We start from the raw sequence: 13674 nt of genomic DNA, 5'->3' as shown, positions 1-13674 counted from the left end.
GGATAGAATAGAAGGAGTCTTCTGATAGATGTAGACTTATACTTGGTACTTTCGATCCATGCATAGGTTAAATGTCTTTCATCTTGTCCACATGGCAATAAATTTCGACTTCTGACACAGTGCCAGACACTTTGAGTAGATGCAAGATGTGCTTCGAATCGATATAAGGCAATTTCATCATGTTTCACTCCAATCTTTGGTCTGAAGAGGCAGCATTTGCGGATAGAATTTTAATGTTGACACAAGATGTCATCACTCCTTACCATTATATCTCAGCGCATCTTTATTGGGAGACCAAACTTTTCTTGACAGTAAAAGCAACATCTTTTAGACGGTAGGCCAATATAATTGAGTAGGCTACTATAACATCAATTTCATAAACAAAAAATTGCCAAAACTTAAATGTGAAATGTAGTAGTCGTACTGCGTAACCTCAAGCAGTCGCTCGTCACTTGAAACCCTCGTGTTTCAAAGACGAAAAATCAACAAAAGTCATTCAGACAAAAACCATTGCAACACTGTTCATAATGATTATAACGCATCTCGTTTCATCCATATAAAACACATTTGCGTTTAAAGCTGAAAATAACTGATGACACCTTATAACTGTCGCGGATGGCATTTCAAAATATCGCTATAATCATGCTCATTATATTGTGTATGAACTTCTGTTTTTGGCTCGGGGCTCTCGCAGTACGATATATTGATATTGTGTACATGTGGATGGAGTACATACTGCGATTTAAAATATCATCAACATCTAATCTATACTTGTTATTATCAATATAATCCTGTCGATTTATTGGTTTGTTCAGCTAAATGGAGACAAGTTGGTAAAAATATGGATTTTTCACAATAAAGTTATCGATAGTGGGAGCAATTGTTTTTTGACTGTTAAGCGATATTACCCAAGCCAGGATATAATTACAGTGGAACCTCCCTTTGTAAACACCTATGAAAGGTCTGTCTGTTTATCACATCATGCGGGAAAACTTTGTGCAACCCCAGCGGTTCGCTAGTTCAAGTCACCAACTCGATTCAGAACTGGACCCCATGGCTTGAAATTGGGCCAATGTTAGATCAGGTAACCACACCTTATGTGTTTAGTTTTGAGAAGTATACCCTCATGTGTATTTTGCGAGTATAAATCAACATTATGATAAAATGGATAAAAAGTTGTGGAAGCATCACCATGTGATATCACAGTGGTGTTGTGACTAATATCTGGTTGACAACACTTTTCCACCTGCCGAGTTGTGCATTGGGAGGGTAGGAAAGCATCAATTGGGGACCATTTCATGAGCCTTCATGTCACAGAAGCAGACTGGAAGTCGTTTAGTGGAGCTGAATGTTGGCAACTGTAAGACTTCAGTTGCTATTAGGGAGGTTTAGAACAGCGACTTATCACATATCTTTTATACGTATCAGGATGTGTGATAAGTCCCTGATCTCAACCTGCCTATTGTGTCAGTGAGGAACTTGTTTGGGAACTGACAGTACTGGTCTTTTATCAATTATGAAACCGACATGGCACTGGCAAACCAACACTCTCAATGGACTTCTATAGTGGGGACACCTTATCTACAGTGTTCAAAAAGCTCTCATAATGTTCTTGATGACCTATCACAATCCAAGAATAATTTCTCTGCCCTTTACACTTCAACTAATGACATCTTCTACATATCAATCAGACTATGTCATAACAGATATTTCTTTGGCTAATTACTTGCCCCTCGGTCTCTGCCATTTCTAAAGACTCCTTCCAGAGGATTGCTGCATCTATATAAGGAGACCAAAATCAATAATTTCGTCTGCGAATATTTATGGAGCTGTCGGAAACATTTACAAAAATAACAACATGTGGTTGAATCGCACCAAAATAACTATGATGACGCTTGCTAGAATGCATTTTCTAATTTCAGTGTCCGAGTTGAGATTACTCTCTATCAATCACGAGTTAACTTTCGACATTTCTGCTCCAGAGAAAAGAAGAATGCCATGTCTCCAACAAGTTTTCTGGTTTTGAAGATGGAGACAGAAATGTCTGAGAAGTAGCTTTTCAGTGGGTCTGGCAGAACTGGAGTGTTTGTTGGTAATTTCTGCGGGGCCAGAGACACGGTTTATAGGCCGTCAATTTGAAACTGGAAAGCGACCCCTTAAAAAAGAAAAAAGGTTTCATATTCTCAAAATATGTTTCACTCTTCATATAAAAACATGAACAACTACTGACCTGATTGCAATTCGTTTCTTAAAAGTCATGGAAAACCTTCGAGCCACCATCCACGCTCAGCCATCTTGAAGCTTTCCGTGAAGACTTCAGGCTTGATTAGATATCATATCACAGTTGGATGACGCTCCCCCATCTTCCTTTGTGAGAGTGTCGAGATAATAACCTGTCCTGCTGAGGGATATTAGCAAATGACAATTCAGATACCACTCTAGACGTGAGGGAGGTAGCAGGATTTCAGTTGGCTTTTTTACGAGTGTGAAGATAATAATTCAATTCCATGGGTAGATTGGAGTGCAGGGAGAATGGCCATGATATCTGTAGAACAAATGCGGACAATCACATAGGTTTTATCATGTGACATTTCCTTGACCTGGCAGAGAGTGTCGATTGGCGAAGGGAAGCAACCGAAAGAGCTACACCATAAGTAGATTGGAGTGTGGGGTGAAATGGCAATCACAGATGACACTGCATCAGTCTACTTAGATATTGAATCACATCATCCTGATTTCAAAATAAGGTTTTTTCCCACCCTTTCCCCTGGTGGTTCACCATATACCGTGATGAGAATATCGCTTATTCAGTTTTGAGTAACTGGAGCTTTGCCTCTAGCCAGAGCTGTCAAGACTAAGCTAAAGTGTAGCCATGAAAGTCTAAGTTTGAGTCTGGCAGCTTATGTAGTAGGAAGTTTACATGCTATTATGCAGTAGAGAGTAATCCACTCTCCAGATGAGATCGATGGCTTGAGAAATGTGCTGGCAAGACAGAAAACCAAACTGTATAGTGATACTTATATGGTGAATTTGTATGCTGGAGCATGAAGACTGCTCATTTGGACACAAGGGTAGGGCTTGGCTAGCTACCAGCGTGTATTGGCACTTATCCTGTTGCCTGTGGCACTCTGGATGCTGGTATGTCTAAAGACTAATAGTCGTCTGGAGAGATGGGAAAGTCATTCTGTTGATAGGAATGACGAATTTGTATTCGTGAGGAATGAACTTGTGTCTAGCATGGTTGGCACTGGGCTTGGGGATCTCTGATGTTACCAACGTCTGGTATTGGCACGTTCCTGTTGCCCGTGGCTGTCGAAGGCTTTTAGTTGTCCTGCCAACCAGAGAGGCTTTGTTGAAACGTCTTGGTTGCGACACTCAAACATGGAACCTATGAGCAACACGGAACACACTTTGCATTCCAGGGCATCAAATCCTTGAAGCAGTCTTCGTCTATGATCAGAAGTAGGTTCATTGAGTTTGATACACTTGAAGCTTGAAATCACTTGTTGTGGTATTTACTTATATAAATTCTGATATGATGAGAACTTGAATGTGAACCTTGATTGATGATGCTTGAATCTTGGAATGTATATAAACGAAACATTCCACGACCTAGGCAAACGTTGTTCATTACACGGTTTACAGACAGGAGAGGCTCACAGCGATTTGTCTGCTTGGCCAAAATCACTTATCAGATTTTCGATGTTGGTGTTGTTATGCCTTGCAGATTGGTTTGTTTAAAGGGCGTGCAAGCTGTGGGAATTGAATTTGCATGGGCAAAAGATGATTACAAACTGGACCTTTCACTCATTATCAGTCCACAAAACAGACAAGATGTAACACCATGTTGGTTGATGAATTAGCAATATCAATCTCTGTTTTGCCCGCCTAAGACGATAGACATCTGATCTAACGTACCGAGTGCATGTCTCTCCATCCATGCTCATAAAACAACTTGTTTTTAATTGGCGAGGTCCAAAATATCAGGTCACAGGCTAAGTAAATCCTTCTCTGATTAGGCTCCTTGAGTGAAGAATTCCTTTGATACCGACAAAGGAATGTATTACTTCTGTGAGTAGACAAGGTGAAAGCTTGCAGAGGCAGGGACCCCATGAAGCATGAATTACCAATCCTCTTGCTGGTTGGAAGGGGGCAATCTTCAAATCGGAGAGTAAGCCGAAGAAAGGTATTGTTACCTCCGTCTCAGGTGAACCGGCTGCTGTAAGCTCAGTGGGTTTGGGGCGGCTACCCATACCGTACCATGGGGCAGAGATCAGGCAATGCCGATCAGTTTCAAAGTGCAGGTGGAAATGTTTTTTGATTTCAAGGATTCCTTGCTCACTTTCTTTCCTATGAATGAGATGTGTTTGTGAATTTTGTTGGCTGACTTTAAATGTATATTCCATTGTGATCCACTCTGCTGTCCGGTATATGTCACCCACTGTACCCTGGTTATGTCATCACTGAAGGTCATTTCACTTTGCTTTTCTGCTGGAGTTAAATTGCCTGGAATCAGTTGGAGCTAAAATCCCAATATTACAACAAATGCTAACAATGACAACAATTGACTATCCAATCCATTTGGTATGTCCCTCCCCTAATCTCTCCAGGACACAATTCAAACAGTTCCACCCCAGCTTGAACACAAACATGTGTGCATTCTATACACATGACACAGATCAATACACTTGATGAGTGTGGTCAGCTTATCGTGATTGGAACAGAAACTGATGTATTGAATGTGTCATTGATTTTGCCACAAGTGGATCTATTTATTTACTCCATACCTGCAGTTTGTATTTTTCATGTGATTGACATGTCATCAGTATATCGACTTCATTACCAAATGTACATGTGATTCAGGGTCAGGTTAGGTTGGATTAAGTTTGCTATTTGCATAGGCTTCAGCATTATGACTTGAGTGCTACATGTACATGTAGATATTCTTCCCTGTTTACTGACAAAAGCAATTGCTGATCATGTGTACTCTTGTGTACAGTTAGCAGAGTGGATATATCTTAACTGCCACTTTTACTTATGTCAGATCAGGAACAATTCATGTAATGCTTTTCAAGCTTTCTCTCAAGAGATGAGCTAACATAAGATCTGTCTTACCATTGGCTCACTGCCAGGTGGTAGATTTAGTTGTGATTTTCGCCATGGCAGTGCTAAGTAGTTTCACCAAGGTGGAAACAAGCGAGATCCTTCTTGAACGTTGTGAAGATATGCCCATGAAAAAAGCCCCCCCCCCACCCCACAACCATAATCAGGCCTACGCTGATACCTCTGCCTGCCAGGTCAGAATGCAAGTCCTCGATGAGCGTCCAGTTTTAATGAGTGTGTTGGTGAAAGAGCTTGTAAAGATGGCCATCTTTCTTGTGTGGGGTTTCCCTGTTTGAAACAGGGACGTCTTGACTGCAAGCCTGAAGTCTGTGCGACTAAGACAATGGTGGCTGCTACTCCTACTCTCTAATGAGATCATACTCATCCCAAGCATTCTGTGATGAAATGTGCTTACAAGCCTTACGTTCTGGTGTTAATCTTGATGGGTTTAGCGTGCGTGTGGCCACTTTGAGGCAGACTATGTCAACTGGGCTTTGTATCAGCATGTTCTTTCTGGAAACCAATTTCTCTCAATTTGGGTAATTTCCTGGTCATGTCAGTATTAGTCAAGTGGCTTCCGCAGAGTTGCAGTCATGTTGACATGCCATGGCTCTTTCAGCTGATCCGGTTCGTGAATGGGAAACTCACGATGACAAAGTGAGGAGACCTGCTGGCTCTGAAATGCATTGCATCCATTATTATCGCAGCCTGCAGCATTGCCACTGCTCTTGGTCAAGGTATCGCCCGTATAAAATCTGGCTAAACACGACCCATACCACTGCAACACTCCATCTATAAAAAACAATTGAAAACATATGTTCAAATATTCAGGAAGTCCTCATCAAATATCGTGAAGGTGGGGCGAGAATTCTGTCGCCACCCAGAGAAATTTTGAATAGACTGCTTGCTCTCACAATGGTGTAGAGTACTCGTTGACTGTATTGTTTAGGTACAAGTGTGAAATTTGAGTATTGAAATAAAATCCAACTTAATATGAGATCTGGCAACCACTGATTATCGATTGGGTTGATTATTGACAAGAAAAAGCTATTGTTGTTGCCTGTAGGTACATCTAAACTTGTCCGGAACTGGGAGCTGTACAATGATGTATAGTGGCTTTAGGTAAAATAGGTTGCACCTTACTCTTTGTATTGGAGAAACTTATTTGCAGTTTCTGGTGAAATGTGTCTGCCAGGCGTGTCTTCATCTTCGGGTCCTGATGATCTCATCGATAACCTTGTCTCCAGGTGCGCAAGTCTGTTGTAATGGCATTGTCAAGATGGGACAATATCGCCCTGCGGGGAGGAAGTGACAGTGGTGGATACTATTCCCATGCAGGGTTTCTAGACCAACACTGTAACCTCATCAGTAACTCGGTAACAGCTGGTGTCGTGTTGACCATAGGACATGTTAAACACTTTTTTTCAACATTTAATCACATTTCTATACATGTACCGGTATTCCAATTTACTTTTGGTCACAACTTCATTCATTAATGTCACTTCTCCCTGATTCAATTTGACCAAAGGTATGACTTCAAGAGCCATAAACGTTTATTTGAAATCCAAAAATTGATAGAAGTTGCTTGGTCCTGCTTGCAGAATGTATTGTATGTCATATATTTCCAACGTTCAGCAGTCACATTCTGAGCTCTCAGCTTAGGGTCATTTCCCTGATTCAAGAATGATTGTATGCTGCAGTTTGTTTTGAAGAACCGTTTCAGAAAAAAGGCTGCGCCGGCAATGTCAAACTTCTGTGGCAAAAAAACCCTCTTCAATATTTTCCGCAAATAGTATATTGACATCATGTCAGGTCAAGCATGATTCAAAACACGACTCATGTTTGTGCCAGACGGAATAATACACTGGGAGTCTCATGTGAAGCATACAAACAACTCTTCACATGTTGCACTCGGTCAAATCTCCACCGAGATGTGCATAGCTATAACGTTAGCTGTTGAGGGAGTTTTTAAAAAGTGCTGACTCAGTGCGTTGGCAGCTCTAGTCTCTTGTTGAGATGGATCACATCGGAGGAGTCTGGTTGTTATCAACTGGAATGTTGCTGGATGGTTGAAACGATACAAGTGTGTACAACCACTATATTTCAATCTTTATGTTGTGTCTTGACATACATTTATTTGCAATTGTTGTGCAGATAATGCATGAATCAGCATGCATGGTAGCAAGCTCCATGTCAAACATTGTGTTTATTTGGGTTGCTCTCGTGGAAGAACTTCTGAGCGAGTTTGATGCATTTCTTATTTGATGATTTAGAGAATGAAAAGGAATGCCAGCGAGAGTTTCATACCCAATAACCTCGTAAAAGGTTTCTTGTAGCTGTGGAGTGTTCCCTGGTATGGTGCCAAGATAAATGGTATATAGTTTGTCTAACTTCATTACAACACCATATCAGTAAAATTGCTGTCATAAAAAAACTGATTCAATGTTAATGTGTGTCATTTGATGGTGACTATAGTCACCACCAGAGTTTTATGCAGACCCTAATAGCAGAAAACTGCATTAAGTGCTGAGAGATAAAAATGACCCTTGTGGGATTTTGATAATGGTGTCGAATGGATTCGGCATGAAAAAGCTGCAAATACGACTGACTGTATTCTTACGAATCAAATGAATGAAATGGTCGTAATTGCGCACTGATTCTCTGGTACAGTCACAATAGTGATCTGTCATCATGGATGTTTATTGATCTAATGTGTGATGCAGACGTGTGTCTGCCGTTCATTAACCCTTGTTGGCCACATTACCACATCGAATGTTGCGTATTCGAATCCTCAATGCCCTACCCAAAGGAGCTGCGATTCGACTCGATTCAGATTGATCTTCCCTTTGATGACTGAATCATATCTTTAGTCATTCCTCAGTTGTCTAATTGATAATATCACATCACATCAATCTCACAATATCTGTAAACATGATTTGATGGAAGAGCTTCCTTCACACAGTAAAAGATTTCAAAATCAAATCATTTGCTGTGAATTTGTCAGAAATATTTCTGATCAGATATCAGGCTGACAGATTTATAGACTACGGACAAACATGCAATATTTGTCATGATTTTGATGGAAAAGGATGTCCGGTCTTTGTTGGATATGTCCAGGAGATGACTGTTAACTTCATGTTTTGGTAAACAAATGCCTTCTTGCATCCCAAAATATGGGTTTAATGGCTCGAGCTGATTCTTGGAGTAATTACTGGTCCAGCAGTAGGCCGGTAATTACGTGTTGGAAAGCTTGAACCAAACTATAGTGTGAGGGGGCCTCATCTGTGGGGTACTCAACTCTCTCATGAAGAAACGATTCAGAGCTTGTGTTTTCTGCTATCACTCTCAAACCTGCACAAAAACAATTTCACAACCACATTATCTGCCGCATTTTTTCCCGGTATTAAAAAGATAAATTGGGGCTTACTATTATTATTGCGCTGGAAATGGATCGTTCCCTTAGCGCTGGAATAATATGCTCTTGGGCTGTTAGCCTAATGTCCTAATGATAATGATTTCCTCTGCCACTGTCACGATTGACAGTTTACAGCTCCAAAGAGGCGGTTTATCACATTTTACTTTGAAGATCAATTACTTTACAGTGTAAAAAAGTCTGGAGTTGTTTGAAAATACATCCGAAGTGAGTTTACATGTGATGGTCTTTTTAGTGGCTTATCCATTTAAAATGATGAATTGCATGTTATTTGGGGTCTGGAAGTTTCATTTGATGGAGACGATGTTGGGAGTCACTAAAAGTGGCACTTGATTTGACTGTTACTCTTGATTATCAATCTTGTTATATAGATCGTTACTTTTGCAGCAGAAGTTCAAGAATCTCCTACCCCTCCTTCTACTTCTACCCCTACCCTCAACCCCAATTGTAGTGCTGGTCGTCAGGCCATGATTTGGCTGGGTATAGATATGATTGACATGTCTCATGTCATGCTTCATTTGTCATCGTCGCGTGTCACAAACATGTCCATTCATTGACTCATGTGACCAAAACTGATCCTCTCCATCCATTATCTTGTTACAGGTATATCAAACGATTCAAGAAAATCAATCTGAAAGTGCTAAAAAACTGGTGCCGACAAATCCTGAAGGGCCTGCACTTCCTCCACACGCGTGATCCACCAATCATCCATCGAGACTTAAAATGCGACAACATCTTCATCACCGGGCCGACGGGGTGTGTCAAGATAGGAGATCTGGGACTCGCCACGCTCAAGAACAAGTCCTTTGCAAAAAGTGTGATAGGTAGGTCAAGTTTTAAGACTGGCAATTTCAAATTTTTATGATTTTCGGGCGTGTTTGTAAACAAAACAAGAAACGAATGGCTAAAGTTCAGTCATCCGAAAACTTTCCAGTCAGAAACAGCGCTATGAACGCGAGATTCAATTTGAACTCTTGGCTATTAAGCCCTGTATGATGATTATCGCCGCTGCAATTGGAAACCGTCAACTGGAGGACATCGAATGGTGCCTGCAGATACTGGCTATTGGTGAAATACCACTTACACAGGCAGACAAATAGATTGTCATGTAGATTGCACATTGCAACACTTGATGGGAAAAACAAATTAGTGTCAGTATATTCCAAGGTTATTTAAAGGCAACAAAAACAAATTCACTTATGACCCTATTGTTGTATTTGGCCATTAGCTTGGCTATCCTTATGTCTGTAGTCTGGTTGGACAAAGTCAGGACATTCTTGTCTATTCAGGGGTAAAGCCGCCAGGGAGATAAACCTATAATGTGGTAATCAGAGAGAGTCATAATCAGTTCCTTGCTATAGGTATGTAATGTGAGGACAGTCTATGGCTAAGGCTAGCAAACAGGATATAGGCCCTAAAGCCATGAACAACTATTGTCACCAAAAACAAGCCATGACAAACTATTTATTCAAAAGGGTAAACAGCCGTAGGGCATAATAGTGGTGAAATGACTTACCAGGCCTATTGACAAGTTCACAACTTAGCATGCTGTTCTTCAGTGAACCAACCTGGGAATATCAATGACCATTGCAGTGGTGGTGTCCAAATGTTGAACAATACATGTTGTAGTAAGGACCGCAAATTATGTAACTGAAGAATCGTAATTCCGCTTATTGTCATCATAAAGATGCCTTTACAATTAGCTTCTCATCCTGTGATTTGATCCTTGATGATGGGTGTGGCCTATCATGCAGTCAACTAGTACAATCAGACTCAGATACTGTCAACCAAATTATTCTCATGATCATATTTGTTCAAGGAAATGTTCTTTGCAGATGTTGATGCCATTTGTTACTGCGAATGGATGCATTTTCCAACGATTAAAGCATAAGTTGATTGCTTCTCTAAAACTTGCGATTGTATGTTCCCCCTATCGTGAAAATATTAGGCTTGGAAACATAGAGTGACATACAGTATTTGACCTGCTCTTATAGTGCAAAGCTGATCAATTTCCTATCAGGGGTTGATTGGTACGCAGACCTGATATGAATACTGAGGTATGAGCTGTTACGATATTGACAAATATGGCTACGATGGAGGTATCAGAGGGGCATTTGCACTTCTAGTTCACATGGTGGCTCTGCTGGCAGGTCTCTATGTTGACAGGCGAATAGCCCCCAGTGAATAGGAGGGCCTATTTCTGGTGCCACCCATGCCAATGAAGGCTTTTCATATGATTCCACTCATCAGGAGCAGGATGTTGTAAGGTGAATAGCCTGTTTGTGTACATGGCTGTGTACAGTGTCTGACCTTTCACCATCCTTTCACCTCTAATTACACCAGTCCATTTCCTCCTGTTTATTAAGCGATCAGCTACAATGTGGCTTGTTTGGTATTGGTCATGGTCTAATTGGGTCATTTTGCCAATTGGGGGTGGCTATACCTTGTGTCAAGTCATCAACTCACTGTATTAATTGATTATCAGCTATAGACCGATATTGGATACAGGGCCTGTGTCCCAAATTATTGAGAATTGAAAAGTTAGATGCCAAAAATAGTAATACAGTTCTGCTGTAAAAAGGTTCATTATATAAGTACTTCCAATTCATTACACTAATTCCAGAGTGTCTTGCAGTGTAGTCATAGATCACAACAGGAAGTGTGGCGGGTGGACATGCTCATGGGACTTGCTACGAGACAGAGAGGCATTTGATGCTAGTCATTTCTATTAGGGGAAAATGCATCATCAATCCTGGTGTGGGTGAGATGGAGCAGAGAAACCACGGTGTGACAGTTGCTCTACAAGTTAGTGTAGTCGGGGTAGAGTGGCTGCCTCTGACATGCTTGTAACTCGATCACAACACTTAGCCTGTCGCTTTCCGAGGGTAAAACATGCTCATGGGACTTGCAACTAGACAGAGGCATTCGATTCTCCACTCATTCTCCCAGCCATGGGAGTTTTGGTGCCGAGAATCACAGCAGCCGATGGTACACAGTCAAAGCATGTCTTTTACTGTTTGCTCTGTCCCTGTGAGGTCTTATATCACACCAGCTGTACTTATTAGCACTTGTCATATATCTTGTAAGGAGTTATGAACAGATCTCAATCTTGTTGTTTCCCTGAGAAGGAACACTGTTTGTATCTATATGGCTTCACACTCGCTACCATATACACCGTGTGTACACCATGGAAAGTAGGAGTTGGTCTAGAGTGTTGGTAGTCAAGGCGTGGTGACCCATCTAACACCTCCAACCTGGAAGCACAGGTCAGAGGAAAACTTTGCCTTCAGTTCGGGAAAGAATGCTCGGGTAGGCGAATCAAGTAAGATAGTACATTCATAAAAGATACTTTTTGAAAAACACAGAACTACTGTACTTAACCTGGTCATTTGTTCCTCTAGGTGCCAGTCCCACATGTGTCTGTGTCCCTGGGAGGGTTCAAATTTACGAGCAAGGTCGTGTTGATTGAATGACCTCACGTTGGATATTCAGCTGTTACCAACACATTTTGCTCGACATGGCGCTGTGCCAGTGCAGCACCTGTGACAAAATCGATATAGGCCTTTGCTGGGATGAATCAATACTATGAATAGAACAATGATGTCATGTGACCTTGGCCCGAGTGTTAAAGGAGAAGTATGTACCTGTGTGACTACTTAAGACTCCGAAGTCAACCCAGGCTATGACATTTGGGGATGGCGTACGCAATTCAGCAATTCAGCATATGCTCTCGGTGATGATTTGAAGGAAGCGAAGTCAAAATTGGCCCTAACAGTTTTAATCGGCCCAAAACCGAAAAAACACTCACTTAGTCATGTTAAAGTAAACAGGGTCAATGTGACTTACCATTGACCCGGTCACTTCAAAGCGATCTACTTTTCCATCTTGACCCGATTTTCAAGCTCGAAATACAAAACTTTCTTTATCTGTTTCAAAGTTTGCTTTCAATGATATTTTTTATGTGGGGGCTTTCTTATGATGTCCCAGTTTAATGAATGCGAGTAGGGCACAAAATCAGATCAAGATTGTGGGGTTCAGGCCAACACAATATTCTGCCTGAAAAATGTTGTATCCCTGCTGGTGGAGGACTGGCTTAAGTGACCTTGTTCCATCAAGCATTGACCGGCTCATCTCCAGTGGCAATGAGCACAATAGAAAGTTGTGAATCAGAAACCGTGAAGCGTCAAGAAGACAAAAAGTTTGATTGAAAGAAACATCCTGTTAAGTTTATTTGGCCCTGAATGATTTACCCTTGACAGTGTGATATTGATCTCTTCTGTAAGTCATAAATTATCTTTCTGCACTTGTTTACCTTTACCACAGAACTTTGACCTTGTTTGGTTGTCCTTCAATATGGTCATATAATATGTCATTTTATGATGATGATCAAGATACATAGGGCTTGTATTCCATGGAGACCTGAATCAAGGCCAGTTCATGTTTGTCTACCTGATGAGAACCAATACAGTAGGATTCAAGATGCCAGTCACCTCTAAAAAGTGGCTGAATGCAGATCCCCTATCATTCCCTCCTTGAGCACCACAGTTGGAAGTTCTCATAGAGCAACAGTCAATGCATTGTGGTACTGATGCCTTGCTGAGTCATATCAGATTACAACCACTGCCGCTTTATGCTGCCCACAGGTTAATGATAATCAAGAAATATGCTGAGTCAGTAGTCTATTTACGGATGGTGACACAGTGACAATCTCGCCTCAATGAGGTCAATACATATCTACCTGTCTAGACCTGATGATCGTCACCAAAAAACCACCAGGAACACGAGCCATGTACTTGAGTAGTATTTTATGCCATGAGTCATGTCTGCAGGCGTCAGTAATGATATCAATTAGTGTGATGATTTTCTGTCTTGTTTGAAAAACAACATGGAGATAATCGGTGGTCTAATCAGGTCTATGCACTGTTTTTATCCTTGATGCAACATGATACCTAAACACAGTGAGAAAAGTCACTAAAAACGTTTGAAGACCTGTTCCTGGTCGTCATTGATTAGTATTTTCTGGGGAATCAGGATACCAACTTGTCACTAGCTCCGTATCAGACTGCTGACTCCGCTTCTGTGTGGCTAATAAATGATGTCCATATGGGAGTCTAGGAGCTGACCATCGTTATTGATGA

The 13674-nt window shown here is 41.1% G+C and overlaps 1 protein-coding gene across 4 annotated transcripts in view; it reads left to right on the top strand.

Moving 5' to 3' along the window:
- LOC135491710 (serine/threonine-protein kinase WNK1-like) overlaps positions 1 to 13674 on the top strand; it is a 59589-nt gene that overhangs the window by 11364 nt on the left and 34551 nt on the right. For all 4 annotated transcript variants that reach the window (XM_064777745.1, XM_064777748.1, XM_064777746.1 and 1 more), the window contains exon 3: positions 9140 to 9360. In XM_064777745.1, coding sequence (XP_064633815.1) covers positions 9140 to 9360 — 221 coding nt within the window. The remainder of the gene's footprint in view (positions 1 to 9139; positions 9361 to 13674) is intronic.

This window comes from Lineus longissimus, chromosome 7 (assembly GCF_910592395.1).
Source record: "Lineus longissimus chromosome 7, tnLinLong1.2, whole genome shotgun sequence".
NCBI classification, from domain to species: Eukaryota; Metazoa; Nemertea; class Pilidiophora; order Heteronemertea; family Lineidae; genus Lineus; species Lineus longissimus.
This window is presented reverse-complemented; position numbering and strand designations above follow the sequence as displayed.